The 25,961-nt window shown below is 44.5% G+C and overlaps 2 protein-coding genes across 4 annotated transcripts in view; one reads left to right on the forward strand and one right to left on the reverse strand.

Moving 5' to 3' along the window:
- Window positions 1-6,857, forward strand: part of LOC132219682 (cytochrome c oxidase subunit 6C) — a 38,031-nt gene extending 31,174 nt beyond the window's left edge. Inside the window, exon 4 of the mRNA XM_059672123.1 lies at window positions 5,128-6,857. The gene's annotated coding sequence lies outside the window, so the exon portion shown is untranslated. The remainder of the gene's footprint in view (window positions 1-5,127) is intronic.
- The window catches only part of VPS13B (vacuolar protein sorting 13 homolog B), a 626,384-nt gene that overhangs the window by 21,632 nt on the left and 578,791 nt on the right, over window positions 1-25,961 (reverse strand). For all 3 annotated transcript variants that reach the window (XM_059672116.1, XM_059672115.1, XM_059672117.1), the window contains exons 47-55: window positions 25,748-25,918; window positions 25,188-25,389; window positions 23,636-23,824; window positions 21,225-21,371; window positions 19,732-20,015; window positions 17,472-17,599; window positions 16,550-16,749; window positions 5,106-5,224; window positions 813-1,618 (exon numbers count right to left, since the gene is read on the reverse strand). In XM_059672116.1, coding sequence (XP_059528099.1) covers window positions 813-1,618; window positions 5,106-5,224; window positions 16,550-16,749; window positions 17,472-17,599; window positions 19,732-20,015; window positions 21,225-21,371; window positions 23,636-23,824; window positions 25,188-25,389; window positions 25,748-25,918 — 2,246 coding nt within the window. The remainder of the gene's footprint in view (window positions 1-812; window positions 1,619-5,105; window positions 5,225-16,549; window positions 16,750-17,471; window positions 17,600-19,731; window positions 20,016-21,224; window positions 21,372-23,635; window positions 23,825-25,187; window positions 25,390-25,747; window positions 25,919-25,961) is intronic.

Consider the following 25,961-nt stretch of genomic DNA (forward strand, 5'->3'; position numbering starts at 1 on the left):
CAGACGGGCAAGGCCGCACCGGGCAGGCAGAGTCTCTCTATGCATCTTACTAGCAAATCAAGCCTCTGAATTTGTCTCCTACATCTCTTCATGAAAGACTGCAATGAAGACAGCTAACAGCCCAGCCGGTGTGGCTCAGCAGTTGAGCTTCGACCCAGGAACTAAGAGGTCAAGGGTTTGATTCCCAGTCAGGACACATGCCCGGGTTGGGGGCTTGATCCCCAGCAGGGGGCATACAAGGGGTAGCTGATCTATGATGTTTCTCACTCATGGATGTTTCTATTTCTCTATCCTTCTCCCTTCTTTCTAAAAATCACTAAAAACATTAAAAAAATAGTGTTGAATACAAACTATAATTGAAAAATAAAATGATTAAAGGCACTGCTTTTCGGCTGGGCTGCTCTTCCTGGCTGCACTGGTGCGCTAACATAGAGCCTGGTACCAGCAAGAGGCCAAAGACTGTTTCCTCCGTGGATTTCCAATTCTAAGTTATGTGACAGCAAATAGAACAGCTCTATTGCTTTAGTTTGTTAAGTGCCAAGCAAAACTCAGGGTACTTAACTCAGGATACTTTCACTGTATCCTCTCAAAACCCTCAACAACCCATTTTATTGCGGAGGAAACTGAGACTTGGGGATGTTCAAAGACTTGCCTAAGGCCTTCCAGCTAGCGGTGGCAGAGTCCAGGCTTAAATCCATGGCTGTCTACCTGCCAAGCCCACACTCCTCGCCTCTCTCCGTATTGCCTCTGGATGTCCATAAGGCACGACCCGAAACATCTCCCTTTGCCCAGACCCTCCGCCGTGTCCTCACCTGCTCTGAAAAGAGCTCCCGAGGCGTAGTGCATCGCCAGGGCGTGGACGAGCTGCCGGGCCGTGGTGAAGACGGGGCCTCTTTCAAACACCGAGAAGGAGAGCGGAGTGTGGTCGGAGGCTATGTACAGCTTGAGGGAGGCGTGGATGCTGACAAGGAGGCTCACGGGCAGGATCACCAGTTTCCGCAGCTTCACGGGGTTCACCAGGGCCCTGGCGTGCTGTCTCACCTGCACAGGCAGAGCCTGTGAGCCACCCGCGGACAGGGTGGGTGGACCGGCCAGGCTGCTGTGAGGAAGGTAGGTCTCAAACAGAGTTCTGATGTAGTAGACAAACGTGTCTTCCACGTACAGCCGGGCAGGTTTCAGCTCAAAGCTGAGCTCGTGAATGTCACACAGGAAGCTCTCGCCCTCAGTGAAGGTGAGGCCCAGGCGGATGAAACTCTTCCTCCTGCATTCCTCCAAATCGCCGCTGGACGCGAGGAGGCTCTGCGCGCTGGGGCCCTGAGCGGGCTCTGGCTTCTCTCCCTGGCAGACCAGGACGGCGAAGTGGAAGTTGGACTTGTGGTACAGCTGGTTGTCCAGCTGCAGGTCCCCACAGCAGACCTCCACACAGTACAGCTGGGAGGGCGCCGCGCTGGGCTCTTCCCCCAGGAGGGCACCGGCCGCCGGGGCCATTTGGAGGAAAACATTGTCCAGCGTGAGTCTCAGCAGTTCGGAGGAGGCCGTGTGGTGGGTGAGGTCATCGAACACGGCCAGGCTCAGCCGAGTGAGGAACATCTTCAACACCACAGTCCTCGCCCGCGTTCTGGAGGAGAGAAGGAGAGAAGAGTGGCTCCCCTGCTTCCTTCCTTTTGTGTGTGTGAATGGCAGTGCCTTATTCAACACCTGCTGAGGTCCCCTGGGGTCCTCACAAGGAACGTGAGAGCTCCACGTTCAGTGCACTGTGTCTGGACAGAGCCCGTCACACTCCGACCATCTGGGGAATGTTCTCAACGGGACTACCAGTCCCTGTCATGTTCCTCCACGGGTTTCCCTTATCAACACCAGACTTTTACTCCACTGTCCTCTCGTCTTTGTGCCCGAATCCTCTGTCACAATCATCGCAAGGCAGAAAGACTAACAAGATAACCAAGACTCCTCAGCTTGAACAAGGAGAGCAAGCAGAAGGAACCTGACCACGAACTGCCCCACAGCCAACTGCTCCAGCGTCTCCCCCAGCGCTGCTTCCCGCCACTTCTACGGCTCACGGGCAAGTCACTTCCCCTCCTCAAGGTCATCACCACGAGCAGCTTAGAAGCTGTTATTTCTCCTGTCTTAACAAATCCCTCTTGTAGCTCCATTACCTCCTCCAGCTACCACTCATTTTTCTGATCCTTCTACCAAAAAACTCCAAAGAGTTTTTTATGTACATCATCTTCTCTTCTCCTTCCATTTTCCCTTAACCTTGCTCCACGCAGGCTTCTGCCCGCCAACAGTCTACCAAAGCAACTCTCCTCAAGGTCACCAGTGACTGCCGCCTGGCTACATCAAATGGTGGACTTCAGCGTGTGGCTCACTCAACTACTGTGGCCTTTGATGGCAATAACTCCCTCCAGCTGGGAATAATTTCTTTACATGTCTTCTCATGTCCTACCTCTGGACATCCATCCCCGTTACTTAAAGTTCAGGTGCCCAACGCTCAGCCCTTGATCCTCCACCTCCACTCACTCCCCTTGGAAATACTGTCCAGCCACATGGCTTGATGAGTGATCTATATACTGATGACTTCCAAAGGCACACAGTTAGCCTAGGACTCCTCCGAACTCCAATCCACAGAGTCACTTACATGTCTAAATGACGCTCAATTTGTCATATCCGTAATCAAACTCTTAATCCGACCCCAAATCTACATACAGTCTTTCCCATCTCAGTTAATGGCAACTACATTCTACCAGTTGCTTAGACCAAAAAGTGTGGATTCCTTCTTGATGCCTCTATTTTTCTCCCTTATCCAATGCATCAGAGAAATCCCATGGGCTTGTCCTCAAAAGGCTATCCAGAAACTGGCCACTTCTTATCTCTCTCTGGTGTGAATAACTGTCATGATCTCCTAACTAGTCTTCCTGCTTCCACCCTCACCTTTATACCATCCACTTCAACAAGCAGCCAACAAGCATCTAAAATTTTAGATCAGATCATGGAACTTCTCTACTCAAAATGCTCCAAGACTTCCGTTTCACTCAGAATGAAAACTGAGCCCCACATGTGTCCCTCCTTCCAGCCTTTACTCTCGGACCTCCGGCACGCACCCCCACGTTCACCCCTCCATCTGGCCCGCATGGGCTCCCCCTGCTTCGCCACACTGTGCCCTCTGTCTGGCCAGCTCTACCTCCAGAGAACCACATCACTAACCCTCTGGCTGCTTTTAGGTCTTTGCTCCAATGTCAACATCTTGGAGAGACTTATACCATTTTCAAAAACTACCATCTGTCCTTCTTACTGGGCTCTGTTTTTATATCTGCAGAACGCCAACCTTCTTTACCTTTTATTATAATGAAATAAATTGAGATTTATGATCACCATAAAATTTCCTTTTCCATTATGTTTACCCTTTGTCTTCCCATTCCATGCCTATGAGAATGTGATTCCTCAAAAGCAGGGATTTTGGTCTCTTTACTCACTGATGTACCACTTCCCCTAGACTAGCACCTGCATCCAGTAAGTACTTGAAAAGTAAGCATCGAATAAATGAGTTACGAAATGCAAGTAAATACGGGTGTCTTTCCTGTTTTTACCACTGGATGCATGGATTGTGGCTCTTGTCATTAACAATGCCCTCCTAATGCTTAGATAAATGTTCTGGGGTAGACTTAAAATTTTGTACTATGCAATTTAAAATGTAGACTCTGAATTTTAGTCTCTTAATTAATTTCTTACAAATACTTCTGGGCCAAGAAAACATTCTACTTAACTTTGATTGAAATATTATAAATTCAAATTAATAATAATTTGGCAGGGTACAAATTAATGAGTTCCTACCCATATATGAAAAGCGAGAAAATTTTTTAAAAAGGACCTAAACAAATGTATCAAAGTTGATATCATTTAAGAGTTCATAAAATCAATAATTTTTCTGATTATAAAATAAATTTTTACTGTAGAAAATGAAAATACAGAAACTTATTAAATAATCACCTTTAACCCCACATCTATTAACACTTCTGATTCTTTTCAGGTTTCTTTTTAGGAATGTTTCTCGTGTGTGTGTACGTGTGTGAGACAGAGAGTGAATGTGTGTGCATGCACATTTATTTATGTAGAATATGTGTGCATATGACATATAGCTAGGGCCCTATTTATATACTCAACTTTATACTGTTTTCTCCATTTTAGGTTTATCATGTGCATCTTCCTATTACACTATAATCCTCTACGCCTATTTTCTGTGGATATACCACTCGTGGTAAATTTATGTGTTATCTATTCCTCTACTGATAACTGTTGTTCTCTGAATATTTTGCCATTATAATTGGCAATGTGATAAATACCTCTCTGCATATATCTTTGCCAACTTCTTTAATTATTGCTTTAACTCTTAAAATTGGAATTTCTAAGCCAAAGGGATTTTAAAGCTCCAAATATGTATTTCTAAAGTGCTTTCCAGAAAATGGTAACAACGTACACTTCAACTAGGACCATATATGATGGAACATATTGTTATTTGATAAGAAATATATTATTTATAATAATAAATATGCATTTCTTTAATTACTTGTAGTTCCTCTTTCTGGAATTTTCTGTTCATGTCTTTTGCCCTTATTTTATTTTTGGAAGAAGAGGCTATCTTCGTGGTAAGCCTACTGAATTATATGAGTTCTTTTAATTTAAGGATATTAACTCTTGGATTCATGTGTATAAAACCTGATGGTGACATTCAGGTTGAAGGGGGAAAATGTGGTTCTAAGAGGTGAATTTACTTTTGATGCAGCTCTAATTGCTAAGTTCAGTTATTAATTACTAGGCTGTCATGTGGATACAGAAGTATTAATTAGCATTTCATGCTAGTGATAACATACAACTTTAAGAAGTATGCTTTAGTAGAAGAACTGGAAGGGGCATCCAGGTAAGACAATAGATTGCTCCCTATTATAAATATGACTTAATGCTAATAACCATATCCTGATGGATTACCCAATAATTAATCACAAGCTTCAATGTATACACAGGGATGACCACGAATGGTAAGTGATAGGTTTACAGCTTCACAGTGGGAAAGCTTATTGTCCTGCTGTTGAGATAATGATTAAACCTACTTGTTGGTATTGGTTACAATAGGTCCTGCTTTTCCTTCTGGGGCCAGAGTGATGAAGATGGAGCCACATTGATGGACAATGTCCACGTACACATAGCCAAAGCCAGTCAGGAACACAACCTGCAGGAAGAATATTCAATATCTGATGAAAAAGAAACAAGACACACCACTGAAATGACCGACTCTCAATGTCTCAAGTTCTGATTCAATTCCACAAACACTTCCTGGTTCTGTTTCTGTATATCCATATCCAGCTGATTGAAAGGAAGAAAAGAAAGACCAAATCAAGATTTTTCAATATCCAGCTGTAAGGTTCATGGGAAACACATGATGGATGACGGGGCATGAGTGTCTTCCTTCCCTGCTTCTTTGGAACAGGCAAATAACCCGGCGAGGGCTGGAGCCCAGCCACGGGCCAGCTGTATGTGCACATACGAATTCCTGTGGAAAAACCCCTCTAAACACTCTGAGATTCGCGTGCAATGTGCAGAAAGTTTCAGGCTCTTGAGTGTTGATCTCCTACCACAAGGATGCTCTTCTATGCTGGGGATAAAACAAAAACCTACCCACAAAGGCCTGTCATAATCCTTCCAAGGCCCTCACATAACTTGTCACAAGAACATCAGATAATGTCATGTGAATAGAGTCAAAATTAATTTTTCTACAGTGAGAAGGTGGACTCAGACTTAAAAAAAGTTCTAGCTCAGAAGCCAGGTGCCAGGCCAGCAGAACAGATGTCCTTTCAGCCATAAATAGTGATGTTCCTTAAACGGATAAATATTTGAAAACAGAACTATTTGAAAAACAACTCCAAGAACACCATGTTCACAGCCAGCATTACCTGCGGGTGGAAACAAGAACCTCCTTATGCTTGGAATGTTGATTATTATGGTTAGGACAGCAAATAAAAGACTGACCATTCCTGGATGAAGGAACAAAGCCAGGTGCCCACGTGAGATGCAATGAAGGTCTTCTCATTTTGACCCAACGAAGAGTTACCAGGAGTGTACACAGAACCACAGGAGTGAGTCACAGACTCAGATTTGGAAGCAACCTCAAGGCCACTGAGCTTTTTTCCTGAACAAATGGCTCTTTCTCCCGGCTGTGCCCAGCATATAGGGCACCTAATGTCATCTCTGCCCCTTCCCTCTCCTCACCCCTGCAGCCCAGCAGTCATCAGGGCCTCTACGCTGCTGCCTGCTAACCCAGGACCCTTTTTCATTCCACACCATTGCTCCAGCTTAGGCTCTTGTCTGACAGCCCTACAATATGCTCTGACACTGTGCCTAGAATACGCTTTCCCCATAAAGTCCTTCAATTCCTGTGTACTTTTGCACATACAGCTTAAGGACACCTTCTTCCATTCCCTAAGTTTTCTAGTCCCTTCCTCAGCTCGATACCATGCCTACACCTGCATCCCCACAGTACTTTGACCATATTTCTATCCAATCGCAAATAGTATTGTTTGCCTTACGGTCATCTGTTTATATACCTGACTTACTAGTAGTCATGAGACCGTCCACTTCCTGGGGGCAGGAGTAGAGTCCATTTGTATTCTCTACGGACTGGATGTGCTTCCCAAATGGATTGCTTCACAAAAATGTCTGTTTCAAAAGACTCCTGTATCCTGAATTTGACTGCTGTGTTCCAAGGTCAGAACTGAACTTGACTGTGATAAAATCTAGAATGTAGCAACTTAAAAAATGGTCCAGCTCACGTAAAACAGGCATTCTTTGAGAAACACATTATAAAAGCCATTATTTTATATGACATGTAAAGTAAGCCAACTGCCTCTCTGGCCTTGCAGGTGTGAGGTTATTCTCTTAGCACACTCCCTTCTCTCTATCACTGCCCATGACTTTGGTGCCCCACCCCCCCAGGGTTTCACCACACAATGAACAACCAGAATTACTACCCCACAAAGGGAAGGAGGGGACCAGAAGAGGGAAATATATTGTTCTGTTCATTATCAAAGTGATCTTCATGAATTATGACAGGAGGACATTTGTTTGTTCTAAGTAGTAAAAATAAGGCAAGTTGAGGGTTCTGCTCACTGCCCAAGGGCTTTGAAAGTAAGCAAATTAACCAAACCTTTAAGGTGCTTCTTTCTCTTCTGCAAAGAAAGTTGTGCTGGGTTTCCCTTTCACTCCATTAGAACGGGAGAAGTACTGACGTGAGATCTTGGAGCCCACCCCGTCTTTTTCCCCGAGTGGAGAGACAGGGCGCGCTCCGTGTCTTTTATACAGTGGCAGCTCCAGGGATTAGGGAGTTGGGTAACTAAGTGCCAGAGAAACTAGGCACCTGTAACCAGGTCCTCCAGAGGCTGAAAACAAATCCTTGTTTTGGTTTGATGTTTTGATCACCCAGTCATTCAGTCAATTTTCAACACTTAAAGAGGACTCACAATGAGCCAGCCACTGTACTAGGCATCAAGAAGATACAATCACGCCCTTAAGTTGCTCACAGCCGAGGCTGTGAAAAGCCAAGTGCACAAAAGTGAGACAATGCGTGGCTAACAGTTTCAGGGCAGAGAGCTAGAAAATGCTTCTCCCTCTCTGTTTATTAACCATTGTGGTTGCTGTATACACTCCTGAGGGCAATGGTTTTGTGTCCATTTCTTCTGTACTTATTACCAAGAGCCTGGGACTCAGTAAAGATCTGAGTGGACGTTATCTCAATGCGGCTCCTGTGGTGGAGACTTCTGTCCACCCTTGTCTGCTGCCCTCTCCCTCCTGGCACGAGCAGGATTCTACTCCTTATCCCATGCAATTAGGTATGACTAATTTTGGTCAATGAATTGACATGTGTTGCTTCTGAGGCCAAGCATAAAAGAGCCAGCCTTCCCCCCCACTGCAGTCTACTGCGTTCTCAATAAACTACTACTGCTCTGTAAATTTATGAACCTAGAGTAAGAGAGACTATGATTATTTGAGACTCAAAACAAGCTGCAATACTGGCCCAGACAGAGCTCTGAGGGTAGATGCAAGGACTGGAGGAATAATGGGAAGAGCGCTCTTCCAAGAGTAGAAATGGGCTCCAAGACTAAGCTATGCTTCCAGGGTGCGATCCACGATACGTGCTCTCAAAATTCCAGACTTGTTATGGACGAGAGGCTCTCATCCCTCCTCTTTCCAATTTGGAGGGGAAGAGGCAGCAGATAGTTCATAGGTCTCCAGAAGGGAGTTACACCCAGACTACGGGAGCCTCATGCAGAAGACTGGGTTTCCACTAGGATGTGACTGGTTAGCATCCTGGGGAGATTTGCTTGTTCTGTGTGTGGAAAAAATGAATTACTAAATGGGGATTGTTTTTTAGTTGTTTGGTACTGCTCAAGGAGCTAGTGGGTCCTAATCAATGCTGTCACTTAGTTATGTTTTACTTTTCTCACTTCACACCGTAGCATGGGGGCGGGTGTGTGTGTGTAGAAGGCTATAGGAAGAGAGGTGCTGTTCTCAGTGCAGAACATTCGGGGCTACTCTGCTGCCATTTGTACCTGTTAGAGCACTCTGTCAGTGACCTTCTCTTACGTGTGGGTCAGTGGTTAGCGTGTCAGCCCACACACTGAAGGGTTGTGGGTTCAATTCCTGGTGAAGGGCATGTATCTGGGTTGCAGATTTAGGGCTTGTATGGGAGGCAACCTATCGATGTCTCTCTCTCACATCGACATAGCTCTCTCTCTCTCTCTCTTTCCCCCTCCCTTCCACTCTCTCTAAAAAGCAATGGGAAAAGTAGAAACACTTTAATATAATTTGTGCTTTTCTATATATTATCTTCATTAAAATGATTAATTATTATATTTATATCCAACATATAATATTTTAAAATATTACAGTTTTAATTGTATTGAACAAATAAGTTACAAGGTGATACATAGGAAATCATTGAAAATATTCTTGAAAATCTTCCTTTCTTTCCCTCTTTCTCTTCCCCCTTATAGGCAATGTGTGACAACCCAGAGATAATCAGAGGCGCCTTGAGCATCCAGCACTGCAGCCGGTTAAACCAGGCCTCTCAGAAGGAGATGGCAGGTGGGTATTGGACACAGATCCGGAGCTTCAAAAAGGTGTGGAGGCCAGAGATGGTTACTGGCAGTGCCTGGGTGATAGTGGCTAAAGCTATGAGATGAATTAGATTCCCAGAGAGAAAAAGGAGGGAGATGAATTTCTAAGATGATCAAGGTGGAAAAGGATGGAAAGAAAACAGCAGGGGCTTGAAACAACAGTGGTTACGTAACCTTCTTGAGATTCTGAGGACTCTCATGAGTCATGACATCCTTGTAACCAGATAAGAAATATCTGGGATAGTTCGAGAAGTGCCTTTGCATGCATCTTCTCATTTAAGAGATGTGGGCGGTGACGGTGAGTTTGGGGTGCTGGCGGCTGGCTGAACCCACGCACCAGGGAAGTGTCTAGAGTTTCACTGCAGTGCGCAGACCTTGCCTCGTCCTGCTCCACACACTAATGATGATGACGGATGCGTAGAGCGCATGCTTACCACATCTATAGACGAAGGACAGCTACCACGGATACTTAATATGCTGGATGGCAGCCTCCCATATTTTTTTAAAGTGATTTCAACAAACTGGACTGGGCCAATAGCAACAAGATTTAATTGATTGGGGAGAAATGTACAGTCCCGCCACTGGGTCAAAATCAACTGTACAGCGAGTTCCATGATAAAGACCTGGGGGATGTGGGTGACCACACGCTCAATAATAACAAAGAGTCTGAGCTCGTTAATGAAAAGCGAACTCCGTCTCTACTTTCTTTATGGAGGTATGGGGAGGCAGTGGCTGCTTAGACCACATTTGGAATACAGGGTGCCATCCGGCTGCCAGGTTTTTAAAGGGGAACCTAACACACCAGTGTGCTCAGAGCAGGGCAACTGTGGGGATGGGTCTGGGGGTCACATGACTGGAGGAATGAGTCAAGGAACCAGAAAGGTGTGGCCTGGAGGGGAGGACGCTTAGAGAAGTGTCCAGGCTGCCTTCCGTGCCTTAGTGTCGCTCTTAAAAGGGAAGTAAATAACCGGATGCTCCAGAGGGCACAACAAGGCTGCGTGCACGGATGCTACCAGGGAGTCTCCGCGAGACAGCAGCACAGGCTGCCTCGCTCCCTGCGGCGGGAGTCTTGCCTGGACACGGGCAACGTCGTGGAAGGGACGCTCGCATGAAGGGAAAGGGGTCCTAGAAAACCTCTGACCGGTGCTTCTGTGAATGTGCTGGTAGCGTATTTGCAGCCGGGACAGGACTCCGAGGGCAGACAGTGACCTTAGCTTCATGTATGAAAAACAAGACGGGGCCGCGTCTGACCACATCCAAGTTCCAGCCTGATCCTGCTCCGCCAGTTACAACCCACCCAGCTGACTCCTCGGTAAGCCTCAATCCTCTCACCAGTTAAAAAAACACACACACATAAAAATTATTGCTCTATTTTAGAATTTTTGTGGGGATCAAAGGCTCTATCTTAGATACTTGACAACATTAATTTGGTTACTCAGGTCTCTGAAGGCAGGAATTAGGCCTTTCTCAGGGCAAAAGGTTTGGCCCCTGATAGGCCCTCAATAAAAGTTTATGGAATAAATGAATGAAAGACTGTGGATGTGAACGCACTCTGTAAATGGTACAGAGCTATATAAACACGAAGGACTGCCATCTCCCCTCTCCACACCCACACACAATGGGAGAAGAAAACAGCAAGGACAGTGACCCACGACACAATTATGCGAGGAGTCCAAGATCATGGGTATTTACTGGGTCATTGTAGAAGTCATCCGCAAAGGGATTATTTTAATCTGAGTTTTGGGGTTCAAACCACTCATCCTTCTCAACTCATACAAATTAACAAAAGGAAGACAAACAATCCACCTAAAAAATGGGCAAAGGACGTAAATAGACACTTCTCCAAAGTGGAAATAGAGATGGACAAGACACATATGAAAAAATGCTAAAAGTAACTAATCATCAGAAAGATGCAATTTAAAACAACAATGAGTTATCACCTCACACCTGTCAGAATGGCTGCCATCAACAAATCAACAAATGACAAGTGTTGGTGAGGATGTGGAGAAAAGGGAACCCTAGTACACTGCTGGTGGGAATGCAGACTGGTGCAGCCATTATAGAAAACAGTATGGCGTTTCCTCAAAAAGTTAAAAATAGAACTGCTATTTGACCCAGTGATCCCACTTCTAGGAATGCAAGCTAAGAAACCAGAAACACCAATCAGAAAGAATATATGCATCCCTATGTTCACAGCCACACATTTACAATAGCTAAGATCTGGAAACAGCCCAAGTGTCCATCTATAGATGGGTAAATAAAAAAGCTGTGGTACATTTACATCGTGGAATACTCTGCAGCAGTATAAAAAGAAGGATCTCTTAACCTTTGAGACAGCTTGGAGGGATCTGGAGAGTATGATGCTAAGTGAAATAAGCCAGTCAGAGAAAGAAAAATATCACATGATCTCACTCATATGTGGAATTTAATGAACAAAATAAACTGACGAACAAAATAGATCCAGAGAGATGGAAGCATGGAACAGACTGTCAAATCTCCAAGGGAAGGCAGGAATTGGGGGGGCGGGGGGGGAAGTGGAGAGAGATTAACTTGGAAACTTATCCTATCTAATAATAGACAAACATGGTAATTGACCATACCTTCACTACGCCTCCCATTGGCTAATCAGTGAGATATGCAAATTAACCGCCAACAAAGATGGTGGTTAATTTGCATACGCAGGCGTGAAGCGGTGAAGACTGAAGGCGGCTCTGGCCGGAGCAGCGCAGGTTTGAAGGCGGCTCCGGCTGGAGCGAAGGCCTGGGTCCCGAGTGCTAGAGGAAAACTGGTGCCGGCAGCCAGGGGAAAGGAAGGCCTATTGCACAAATCTTTTCATGCAACAGGCCTCTAGTTCTATATAGTAAAGAGGCAATATGCAAATTAACACTCACAAGATGGCTGCCTATGACCAGGCCGGCAGGGGGGTTAGTGAGGGATGACCAAACAACTGAACAAGCAGGCTGCGTGGGGCGACCAGGCCGGCGGGGGGCCATGAGGGGCGACCAGGCTGGCAGGGGGGCGCAGTAAGGGGTGACCAGGCCGGTGGAGGGGGCAGTTAGGAGCGACCAGGCCGGCAGGGAGGAGGCAGTTGGGGGCAACCTGGCCGGCAGGTGGGGGCAATTAGGGGCAATCAGGCCGGCACGCAGAGGCAGTGAGGGGCGATCAGGCTGGCAGCAGGGGCGCAGTTAGGGGCGACCAGCAGGCAGGCAGGTGAGTGATTAGGAGCCAGCAGTCCAGGATTGTGAGAGGGATGCCCGACTGCCGGTTTAGGCCCGATCCCCATCGAATTTCATGCACCGGGCCTCTAGTATACATATATGAATAGCCCACGGACACACATAATACTGTGGTGAAGGCCTGGGGGTGGGCAGGGTGGAGAGGGTCAATGGAGAAAAAATAGAGGACATCTGTAATACTTTCAACAATAAAGATAGATTTATAAAAATAAACATAGTACTTCTTTGTGTCATTAAAAAGTTATCTTCTGCATATTCCCTTCCATAGCCCATTACAAAATTATACAACATGACACTATCCTATTCATAAAGCTGAGACAAGGGGGCACATCGATGACTGACAAAAGCTACAGGACTTCTCTTCCTTGCAGCTTAATGGGGATTTTCTGGAGTTTTAATTCTGCTTTTTGAAATTTGCATCATGTGCCTCGGAGAGGGCTGAGGAAAGCCTCTGAGACAAGCTCACTCCTACAGAAGAGCTGCTTCCTTTCATCAGAGGACACACGCCCTCCCTCCCCAGTGATTTATACGCCTGGTGCACTATTGAGGCCGCGGCCGCGAGGGGCTGGAACAAATCTTCCTGCCGAAGAGGAAGTACGCCCTGGTCTGCGGGACATATGGCACACAGTTCCTCGAAGATTAATGGGAACATGACACTCTGCTGGGTCCTCAGACCAGGGATGATAAGGGTGTTGGAAAGAGTACCTCCCCTCTTAGCTTTGAAGTATCCCTGACTACAAAGGTTGGAGGAAATTTAGAGTGGATGGGAATCCCCGAAATAAGGTTGGCGGGCAGAATGCCCGACTGTAAAGACGTCCCAAGACCATATATAAGCCAGGTTTTGAAACTCTTCTAACTTCTAACGGACACAGAGTAGCTCACAGTATTTACTTTGTAAATAAATGTGACCAGGAGCGTCTCCTGAGGTTGCACAGACTCTCACTGTTCATCAAACAGCCTGTGGATGGAAAGCACACCCTGGGTATTTTGGAGCCACTGTGAATACAGGTCTCCAAAGTGAGTGTGGTCTCCAGGCTGCTTGGCCTCTTGCACCTGCCCCTGGCCAGGTCCTTCAGCTCTGCACAGCGACTGCTCTCCCAAGCTCCCCCTCCCCCCGCCCCTTTCTCTCTCTCTCACAGATGATTCATTCCACACTTCACAATAAACTTAAGGCCACTGAGTACCAATTCACTCAATGTTCTGGCCCCATCCCTCCAAATATCTCCACCTACACCTGTGTCCCTTCCGCACTCTTTTCCATGGTCAGATAAGAGGACATGGCCCTTCTGTTGACGTCGAATTACAGGCTCTGGGTTTGGACATGTCTATCTGGGCAACTCCTTGCTCACATTTTCCCCTTCTTTACTGACTCCTCCCCTGCAGCATGCAGTGAGCTTCCTCCCCTCTGATCTCATCTGCTTCATGGCCTCGCTCCTGGGAAGAAAACCTTTCCCCTTTTCCTCCTGTCCCTCACTTGCATTTACTCTGCACTTGTACTTCGCTACGCTGCTTTCCTCTTTCCACATCTCACGCCCTGTGCACTTCCGCGCTCAGGGGCTTTGTGCTTCCACCTGCCGGGCTTTCCTCCTCCCTCTCTGCTTCCTCCTCAGTCTCTTGCTGCACTGGACTTATATAATGACTAGGGGCCCGGTGCACGAAATTCGTGCACTGGGTGTGTGTGTGTGGGGGGGGGAGTGTCCCTCAGCCCAGCCTGCCCCCTCTCACACACTGGGAGCCCTCAGGCATTGACCCCCATCACCCTCCAATCGCAGGATCGGCCCCTTGCCCAGGCCTGAGGCCTCTGGCCTAGGCGTCCGGCCGGGGCAGCGGGGACCCACAGCTGCAGCGGCCCCGTGATCGTGGGCTTCGCTTTAGGCCCAGGCAAGGGACCCCTAGCTCCTGGGACTGCCAGCTTCGACCGTGCCCAGCTCCCATTGCTGGCTCCACCCCTACTTCCTGCTATCACTGGCCAGGGCGGAAAAGGCGCCTGATTCTCCAATCATGGCTGGGGGGCAGGGCAAAGGCGGCCCCAGGGCCGCCTTTGCCCTGCCCCCCAGCTCTTAGTTCCCCCCTGGGTTTCCGATCACTGTCAGTGGCAGGGGGCTTCTTCCTGCTTTCCCTTTCGCCTCCCTGCATTGTGCCTACATATGCAAATTAACCACCATCTTGTTGACAGTTAATTGCCAATCTTAGTTGGCCGTTAATTTGCATATAGCCCTGATTAGCCAATGAAAAGGGTATCGTCGTACGCTAATTACCATTTTTCTCTTTTATTAGTGTTGAAGTTTCCCAAGGGTAGGCCTGGAACCCTCTTTCTCTTCTCCCTTGGTAACCTCATCTTCTCATTCATTCATTCATTTGATATTTATTAACATCTTATTGTGCTGACTGGTACTATGTTGTAGGCTAAGAATGAAAAAGGCAAATATCAAGTGTTCTGTAAAAAAGAAGGAAATCTTACCTCTTGTGATAGCATGGAGGGACCTGGAGAGTATTGTGCTAAGTGAAATAAGCCATCAGAGAAAAGAAAGTACCATATACTTTCACTTACATGTAGAATCTAATAGACAAAATCAACTGATAAATAAAATGGAAACAGTGTCATAGGTAGAGAATAGACTGGCAGCTGTCAGAGGGGAGGAGTTGGGGACTGGGTGAAAAATGTGAAGTGACTGAGCAAAACACAAAATAAAAACAAATTCATAGACACAGACAACAGTGTGTGATTACCAGAGGGAGACAGGGTGGAGGGAGGTAGAAAAGGGGAAAGGAAGATAAATGGCGAAGAAAGGGAACTCAATTTGGGTTGAACACACAATACAATATACAAGTGATATACTATGGAATTATACACCTGAAACCTGAATAATTTTATGAACCAATGTCACCCCAATAAATTCTATTAAAAGATGTAAAGTGCTTAGCCCAATGCCTGTCATACAGTTGGTGATTATTAAATGGTAATCATTATTACTGTACATATATTCATAATTTTAATGTGTTTTGTTATCATTATAATGGGACCTACTTCAAAAGCTTATTGTGAAGATCAAATAAACTAACAGATGAGAAAGAACATTAAAAAAGTTAAGCACAATATTATTTGGCCATAAAGTGGAATAAAGTTCTGATACCTGTTATAACATGGACAAACCTTGAAAATATTATGCCCAGTGAAATAAGCCAGACACAAAAGGACACATATTGTTTGATTCCACTCTTGTGAGGTGCCTAGAATAGGCAAAGTCAGACACAGAAAGTATAATAGAGGCTACCAGGGGCTGAGAAAAGGGGAACATCGGGGGTTATTGCTTAGTGAACAGAGCTTGGGTTTGGGATTCTGAAATAGTGCTGATGGCAGTACGACATGGTGAATGCCACTACATTATCTATTACAAATGGCAAATTTTAAGCACAGCAGAAACAAAATGCTTGACTCATGTGCCATTTTCAATATAAAATAACACCAACTAATATCCAGAGTAAGACAGGGACAAAGCCAGGACCTTTTATCTGTTCAGAATTTTAAAACTCATATTTGCAAAGTTTTATAGACTACTAGGAAAAAATATATATTTTTAAATTAGTAAACTTGTGCCCTGGCCAGGTGGCTCGGTTGGTTGGAGCGTCATCCTATACACCAAGAAGGTTGTGGGCTTGGGCACATACCTAGGGTTGTGGGTTCAATCCCTGGTTGGGGCGCATATGGGAGGCAACCAATTGATGTTTCTCTCTAAAAATCACATATCCTCAGGTGAAGACTAAATAAGTAAATAAATAAAATTAGTAAACCTTCAAAAGAGGGAACTGATCTAGGGTTGTCATTATGATTGTTTTAACATCTGGCCAGTTGGACTACCTTCTATGACAGAAGTCCAACAATTTCATTTCGTTTTTGACCTTGTACTAGAACTAAGGTGGGCTTCTTTTCCAAGTGCCCTTCTCTGGTAAACAGCTGTATAAAATGCTTTAGAGATACATACGCTGCACTTATATTTGAGAATTTATAACATGAGGATACACACACACCCTAATGCAGAAACAGGAAGTTTAGCATTTAGAAAACTATGCTTAAAAATAGAAAACCACCGAAACCTCAGAAAAGGGAATTCTCCTTCGGGCAGTAGCAGGACCGCAAGGCTCACTGACCTGCATTCCCTGGCTGTTGATGTCGATGGCATCGCTCCACTCGGTCGTCATTTCATCCTGGAGTTCCACCCTCAACAGGAGGCTGGGGAGGAGGTCTCTGGTCTTGCAGTCTGGGTAACTGGAAATCTGATGATAAAGCTCATGATGGACTGAGCACTCAGAAGGGACTTTTCTGCAATAAACCTCAAACTTCGGAATATCTAAAAAAAAAAATTTGCATATTTAAAATTTATTTCAATTTTATTGATATTTTTTTTCAGAGCTATAGGCTTAGATAACACTAATGAACACTCATATTTGGTCAATATACATACAGTTCTTGGTTAGATAGCCATGTTGCTGAGATAGTATTTGTAAATAAAATTTTTATTGACCAAATTAAAATTAAATGTTTTACACTCTGTTACTCTCTAGAGCAGTGATGGCGAACCTTTTGAGCTCGGCGTGTCAGCATTTTGAAAAACCCTAACTTAACTCTGGTACCATGTCACATATAGAAATTTTTTGATATTTGCAACCATAGTAAAACACAGACATATTTTTGATATTTATTTTATATATTTAAATGGCATTTAACAAAGAAAAATCAACCAAAAAAATGAGTTCGCGTGTCGCCTGACACGCGTGTCATAGGTTCGCCATTACTTCTCTAGAGGAAGGCCTTCACAAATATCAATGAAGAAAATGTCCTATTCAATTTAAAGAAAATATAAAAAAGATTTTTAAAAAGGCATATCATATGGAAGCTTAGGCCTTTAAAACAAACTCAGGGACATTAAACAGAGTGTGGCAAGAAAAACTTTATAGGGGAGGAATAATATATGTATTTAAACATTCTTCAAAGGATCACAACTACTAAGTCAAAATCCTCCGGAAAAAATACAAGTTCTGAATCATTTAAATTCAATGCTATAAAATATACCTTTAATATTTTCCTTTATCACTATTGTTACTGGACATCTGTTGTGGAAAATGATTCGAGGACTAGGGTCTTCTGAAAAGGTTAAATAAGTCACTCCAAAGTGTTCTTGATATGTCAGTGCAATAGCCCTAGAACAGAATCAAATCAGATGACAGAAATGGTTTAGAAATAAATTTATCTTTTTCTCCTGATCCATGTTAACTTCGACTTGCAATTCAGGACTCTACAATCCTTCTCTTTTATAAATCAGAGGAAATGTTTTCTAGAGAAAGAAGGGCATCTTCTTACATATTAACTTCCATATATTAATTACAGTTTACTGATTTTTTCCTGAAAAGTTTATTGTAAACCACTCTTTAAAATGTGAAAACCTGGTTAAAAGAATAACCCTAACTTCTACACTCAGAGAATGGCAGGTAACCTCCTGCTAACCTGCCTCCGGCCGCTTTCCCCTCAGTGCGCATGAGCCTTAACTTTTCAGACAGGTGCTTTCTCCTCCAAGTGCCTGGTAAATTTGGGCAGAGGGGGAGCTGGAGTGCTTTTAGCAGGACTCCGAGAGAATTCGGGTACTTGTTTTTTTGTTTGTTTGTTTGTTTTTCCACCTAGAGGTGGGTAGGCTCATAATGGCCGTTTGTCTTCACAAGCATCATCCTTTGCAGGATCTCCGTTTTGACTACCAACAACAAAGCTGGATTATTCGGCACCATACTGCTGTGTGGGTCAGGCTGCCTTCTACAATAGAACGACAACATTTTTCCAATTGGACCTAATAAACTACCAAACAACAGTTCCTATCAAAGCAGGAAAAATTCTCTCTGAAGTTTAAATGACATGAATTGATTATTTAAATTAATCAAATAAATCAGGTATTTGCCATTTATCCTGTCCACCAGTGTCTGAGTCCTTCCTGAAGACTATTTGTCTGAAATGCCAAAGTGAACTGTCCAGGCATTTGGGGAAATCCCAGTAGCACCACCACGAGATGTGCACTGTTTGAGGAGAGGGAGGAGGGGATGGGGCAGCAGGAGGTGCATTCCTTTCAGAGTGCTGCCCTTGGGTCTGCACCAAAGTTCTCTGCCAGCTTGATTTTGAAAGAGCTGAGCAAGCCAACCTCAGAGAATTTTCTTGTGGACGGCCACGAAAGCTGGGGCCCGCACTGACATACGGGCTTTAAATCTAACATCTCACTTAATAGTTAAGAATAAGATTAAATTATTTTAATAAAATTATGTCTTGTAATTCTTAGAATTTTAAAGTTTCAAGTAGAAACTTTAATTTTGTCTTTAAGTTTAAGAAATAAGCATGTTTTCTAGACACAGGCTCACATCACTTTCAAAAACACTTCCTTAAACTCACCACACTTCACTTCTCCAATCGGAACAGAAGGACGGCCACTCCTCTGGGGAGGGAGGGAGGAAGTGTGCACAAAGCAGGGATGAGGCTGGATGTTGTGAAAGGAGGGATGCATGCGTGCGGGGTAAAGTGAGTTAGGAAGTTACTTTCTAAAGTGTCACCACTAGAAATAGTGCCTCGCCGAGTTCGGATGACTAACACCTCAAATAAAGTCTGTAAGTCCGCACTCACGGGGGTAAGGTCCCTCTCCTGCGGCCGCGTTTCCTTTGGTACTTTCACGCATGGCCCACCGGAGTCCCCCCGGCAGCTACAGAAGGGACACAGTGCGAGCAACACAACCACAAAACAAAAGTCCAGCCTGAACAAACCACCGCCGTCCCTGGCTGAGTCCGCGGTGTTATTTGCATAATTGGTAACTTGTGTGCAGGGACGACCACAGAACAGAGTCTTCTGTAACTTGTGTTTATCTAAGTTATCTCCCTTAATGGCTTTTTGAGAAAAATTCCATTTTAAAGTAAGATATGGGAAAAGAAAAAGGTTTTCCAACTTGACTCTCATATTTTAACCCTTATTTCCTATCATTTGACAGGGGCTAAGAGGTCATAAAAGAGGGCGGTCTTTTCCTTGTGATGCGGTGCTGCTGTTATTCGAGGGGAGGGTACAGACACCCTCATCTGCCCCAGGAGGAGCCGCCTGGGGAAGAATCCCAGCAGCAGTCTCCTGGGGCCACCCACACGTGGTCTTCACATCTGTCCAGTTGTATGCTCTGTCTCGGAGAAGTTAACAATGGAAGTGAACCCTAGCTTTCCACATGGTGAACGTGGCCACTATTCTCCTGTCTCTTTCCACACCTCCATCAACAGCTGCAGTGACAAGCAAACCAGGGCATGCACATGGTGTAAACTACCTGGTGCAGAATCCGTCTTCCCTGCGACTGACGACGGGCACGGCCACACTCTGCCTGGGAAAGTCCTGCCGAACCACAGCCGGCAGGCTCCAGCACTGGGAGCTGCCGGCACCTGTGGCCGGAGAGAAGGCCAGAGAGATCTGTTTCTGAAGCAGAGATGCATCCAACGCTGACTGACTGAGGTCAGGCATTAAGTCCCAGCAAGGAAGGGAGCTGCCGTGCACAGCAGGCTGCTCGCCACCTGGGCAAATGCTGAAGGTAGTGCTGTCGGGAACGCGAAAATACTGAAACAAAGAACAGACGATGCAGAGAGCACACTTAGCACAGTACACAGAGAAGTTAAGGTTTTTCAAGCAAAGTGTCTAAGAAACCACAGCCATGTAATCTCAGGGGTGGCCCCGACCTAATGCTTCAGGAAGCCCCCGGGGTGGGGAGAAGCAGAATTTATTGTCAAATCCCTTCCCTACAATGAAAATGGTATTGACCTCTATTTCCCACCTGGGTACTTCTGCTCACCTATTTATTTATTAATATGTTTTTCTTGATTTCTTAAGAGAGAAACATCAATCAGCTGCCTCCTGCACGTGTTCCACTGGGGATCGAGCCCGCAATCTGGGCATATACCCTGACTAGGAATCGAACCTCGACCTCCTGGTTCATAGGTCAATGCTCAACCACTGAGCCATACCACCTGGGTTGGTCACCTATTTATTTTAACAACACTTTAATGAACCAAGATAAAAATGTACTATTCTGACATTTTTGTAAATACTGCAATTCATGGTAGACGTAGAAGAATAAGACTTTCATCTGCATTTTACTGTTCTAATGTATTTAGGAGCTGAAAGTAAGAGATAACGGTGAATGTAGACAAAGGTAAAGAAAGATAATACTTTCCTACACGATAGTTTCAATAGCATAAAACAACAGCTACCATTTAGAATGCTCTGTATTTAAGTCCTCTTAAAATATCTTTCTTCTCTCTACATATAACTTCATTTTAACTGTATAAAGAACTGCATAAAACCCTCCTTGGATTTGTTTTCGCGTATTCTGCCATGGAGATGTTGACATAAACGAGTTGGTACATTTTCACGTTTACTCTCCAGGTGGACCCGGAGCTCGGTGCTCCCAGCCGCGGCGCAGCTGGGGCCCAGCCCTGCGCCCACAGGCTTCTCCAGGTGCCACAGCCTGAGACCTGGGAGCCAGGCCTCAGGAGGACCTCCCGCCTGTGCTGGACGCCTGTGCCGCAGCCTCCCAGCGGACAGGGTGGGCGGTGACTCCGCGCTGTGTCAGGATGTGTCTGCTTGTTAATTACCTTACAAGCACTGACCATGACATCCACAGTTTTAATTAAAGCAAGAACAAATGCATTTCTCTTTACTTATATTCAGCATTAGCTTTTTATTTGTTCTAGATTTTAAAAAGTTGATCCTACTTTATTGTAACTTATTGAAACTTAAGACAAGCCAATCACACTGAGAATCACTTACCTCTATTTCAGAATGGGCCTTGGAGACAAGTAACTGTGGTTTATAAAATATTTGATATGGGGTATTATTGATTACTGTAGTCTTGTCTTCAATCTGAATAATCTGTATGCCCTGCTGTACCATGGAGGAAATGCAGAACTGACACAACTGCAAGAAATTGGGGGAAGAGAACACTTGAGAACCTTATAAGGCAAATAGAAATCTGGCTATTTTTAAAAGGTCATTTTACCACTGGGTTTCCCAGGTCAGTACCAAGTTACCTTCCGCTCCAGAGGACTCAACAGAGTCCCTCTCAGTTTCAAAAGTGCCCTGGCCCCTCGTTACTCTACAAACGGGGTGCTTCAGCAAACCAGTTAGTTTTGCTGCCGCCGTGTAGTGACCGATAGAGACTTGCTTTCAAGTTACTCCCTCACAAAATATTTATTTATAAAGCACCTTTACATAAACAAACGCCACTCATCTTTTTCAACATAAAAAATTCAACGAAACATTCCTCCTCTCTTCTTTGTGTGCATGAGAACAGCTGTCTCCCTGAGTGCCTACCTCGCCAAGGGGAGTTCCGGGAACTTCAATGCTGCTGCTGCTGCTAATGAAATCATAATGATTGGCCCTCATGTAGTGCCTTCTGCGGCTACCTGTAAGTACTTCATGCATATTAACTCACGGAGCCCTCACAACAGCCACATGGAGTCACTACTCTTATCCCCATTTTACAGACGAGGAAAATGAGGCACAAAGAGGTTAAGTAACTCGCCTAAGGTCGCAAATATAAAGAGGGTTGAAAACCATGCAGTCTGGTTCCATGGTGCTGCTCTTAATCACTACATGTATCATCTCACGACCTTACCATGTTATAGGAACTGGTGCTCAGAGAAGACAGTATTGCCTAAAGGTACCCACCTAGCAAGTGGCACTATCAGGACAGCAGTTCTAAAAATGTGGTCTAGGCCCCATGGTCCGAGGGGGTGTCTTTGAGATCCTTGAAGGGGTCCCAAGGTCAAAACTGTCTTTACAATAATACTAAGATGCTATCTGTCCTTTCCACTCTAGTTCTCTACTGAGTGCACAAACGGAGTTTTCTGGAGGTTATAGGATGTATGATGTCATCACTTTCATGACTAATGGAATGTATGTGTATCCTCGTGCTTTAATTTTTTTGTTTTGATTTCTAATTTGATAAATATCAATAGGTATAACCCACATGAGCGAAAGATTTTGGGAGGTCCTCAGTAATTTTAAGGGGTCCTGAGAATAAAACGTTTGAGAATCGCTGCTGAAGAATAATGAGATATAAATATATAAAATAAATTTTCCAACAGTTCATTCATTCATTCACAAACATTTATTCAGCCTTTGCTGTGGCTACGCTGTGAGGTGCTGGACATATTGGGTGTTGGACTGTATATCCTAACATTTTTTCCAGGTTTTGATGGTAGTTCTCAACTTACAACTATTCAACTTTGGGTGATTCACGCTTACAGCTCTTTGCCATTTACACCCATGTTCCAGTATTTTGGCCGGCAGAGCATAAACATGTGTTGCCCAGACAACTTTGAGGAAATGGATACCAGCCTTGAATATTGAAGAAAGACCAACTTCTTTGTATCAGAGAAATTTATTTTCAAAAAGTCACCAAGTGACCCTAACATTTCTTGAGAAACTTTTCAAAGATGCCTGTCAAACCTAACTTTTCCCACAGAAAGGCCACTGAATTATACTCCCCCCATGAAGTATTCCTTTCTTTTTCTGATTTGGGACAGCTAAAACAACGGAGATATGATTAAGTACAGCAGGAGACCTCGACATGGTACAACAGGATAGCGCACTTTCATACATGCAGTTTTATATGACTCGTCACTGTATTATTCAGCTTCATTGGTTTTCATGGACTTTGGAACATTTGTATTTAATTAATAACTGCTTAAGTATGTTTTTTGTATTCAGATCTTTAAAGACATGGGTACCAGTCTCCCGTGCAAGGATACAGCTCCCACTTAGAGCACTGGTTCTATGGGAAACCTGAATGGAGGCCGTCACTGCGCTCAGGACAGAACCTGTGTGGCAGGAGCCTTTGTCCTTTTAGGTGTTGCTCAGAATGTTAGCAACTCTACTTCCTCCTCTACCAGAAGGAGGCCAACTACAATCTGTGGGTATCCGTGAATACATCAAGTGACTGCTGAGTGTCCTGAGCTGGAGCAGTTATCGGGTAAATTATGTGACGCAGCTTTTACCGTTGGCGTAAGGAAAAACCTATAAAACGGAGAGGCCTAAGAAATCACGTGTTTGACTGTTATAAACTGTCTAGCACAAGTCATACCAAAGAGGGATTACAAAGAAAAGGGTGGGCTCATTTTAAGCAGGCTGAGGGGACGGCATGCTACTTGCCCTGACCCACACAACTTGGGTCCTACCTTCTGACGTCCTGGAAAAGCACCAAGTCTTATTTCAGCATCAACAAACCCTTCTTCGTCCAGGGACACAACTTCGCCATTCCCTCCATCTTTCCACTTTGGAGATGTCAGGTTATGAACCAGTTTAACTGCTCCTGACTTGTGCACAGTGTTTGTATTTGCCCAGTATATTCCAATTTGAAAAGCTTCCTGGAAAAATAATGCTTCAATTATAAAGTATTATTCTTAACTTTGATATTTTTATCTCAATTCACAGGAATTTTTTTTATATTACAGTGGGGCCTTGACTTACGAGTGTCCCGACTAATGAGTTTTTCGAGATACGAGCTGTCTCTTGGCCGATTTTTTGCTTTGAGTTGCGAGCTAAAATTCGGTTACGAGCCAGCTTCAGATACCCCACCGCTAGTTGGCGCAGTGAACGTCACAGTGAACGCCACAACATCAGCCCAGCATCACGTGTCTCACTTGTCCACTTGAAGATTTGACATACGAGTAATTTGAGTTACAAGCTCCGTCACAGAACTAATTAAACTCGTAAGTCAAGGCCCCACTGTATATAATAGGTCTATTTAGGCAAACAATTCCTTTATGGTTTTCTCTTTCTTTTTCTACTTTCTTTTTGTAATGGCAGCACACATTTTATTTTAGGTCTCACTGTTTTCTTTGATTCATGGTGGAATTCATATTTATGGAAGAGGGGAATAAAACCAAACCCAAGCTGTAACTACCCTATAAATACCAAAGGCTTAAAAACTGAAGGTTTCATTTCATTTGACAAAAGAATAACATGCAACTTTAGGTCCATGGAGGTCAACATTCCAATTCCATAAGGTAACATCATCTGATTATTTTTTTAAAATGCAATTGAATAAAGATGTTTATGAACTGAAGTCCCCCCAAAAAGAACTCTCAAGTTGTTCCCTATCAGAAAACATGTTACTGAGGTGTCCCTTGTACTCTATTTTCTTATAGATTTATGTGCCCTTTAAAATGAGCTAGCCTTACTGAGAAAATTCCCTGTGAGGGAGCATAAATCTTCCTGTGAAGTTCTGTCTGTGGTTAGGTTTCCCCCCCTGAGAGTGATGATTCCATGTTATTGTCAACATTGGGTGGGCATCATGATTATGGAATTCAAATCCACTTATTTAAAAAGGGGGCTGTGACAAAAATGGTTGCTCAGAAATCCTCAATTCTTAACCATCTTGCAGATCTCTGTGGGGTTGGTTAGCACAGAATATGGCTCTATGGCCTTAATATATCTGAGCAGGCTGGTTCTAATGCTTGTCAAACATCCAGTACACAATGGAAATGAGAATGTAACAGTACAAGTTATCAAAGTTAATGATATCTCAAACATGAATACTGCTGATGGGCAAAAAAGGACGTCTGAGATGTTTGAATATCAAAGAACATTCCATACCCCTTACATGTGCATCTCAGAGGACAGTTTCCCACATCTGATTCATTCTGCTGTGACCATAAATGCAACCTCAGAATAAAAGCTAGCTGCTGAAAGAAAGGAATTCATATTAGTTAAGAAAAGTTATAGTACCTGAAAATTAGGAGGAAGAATAACTTTGCCAGCAGGAACCTGCAGAACAATCTTCTCTCCTTCAAACAGCCAGAGGTCCCACTGGGACTGATTGATCAGCAGGGCCCAGGGGAGAAGCTCTATCAGCAAGGTTCTAACATGTGGCTTCCAGACTGACAGCTTCACGCGCATCGGGCTGTCCCACTGACTGAGCTGTTCGTTCCTGTTCCAAAGACCACATCAAGGGACTCGGTGAAATGCAGCTACTTCAGTGTTCAGGAAACATGGCTAAGGACCCCAGGCACACCGTGTCCGGCAGGACACCTCTTCACATCACCATTATCTAATGCTGGGTGTGCACCAGGAGAAACTTTTCATGCAATTATGTGCCAGATTATGAGTAAAGTCATCTACAAAACACATCTACTGGATGATAAAAGGGCGGAGTCTGACACATACAGGCAAGTATCTTCTTTTTACAAACACACCCTTTATTTTGGGTATCTAATGTTGTTGTGAATGGTCTTTTATTACTTAATATTGAGAAATGTTTGTAGAAAAAGATTGCTGGAGGACATTACCTGTCAGTATCCTTCCTGCTATAGGGCCACAGGGGATGAAGGGACTTCTCTGGCCCGTAGAAGTCATCAAGGATCTGGTGAATGGGACCTCCCGGGTGTGCCTTCGAAGCTATCTGCTTAACGAGGCACGTTGAGATGGGGACAGCACAATGTGAAGGATCATCTTCTTCTCTGGGAAGTGGGGAGAGAAAGCAAGAATATCAGGTTTCCACAG

The sequence above is a fragment of the Myotis daubentonii genome, chromosome 17, assembly GCF_963259705.1.
Source record: "Myotis daubentonii chromosome 17, mMyoDau2.1, whole genome shotgun sequence".
NCBI classification, from domain to species: domain Eukaryota; kingdom Metazoa; phylum Chordata; class Mammalia; order Chiroptera; family Vespertilionidae; genus Myotis; species Myotis daubentonii.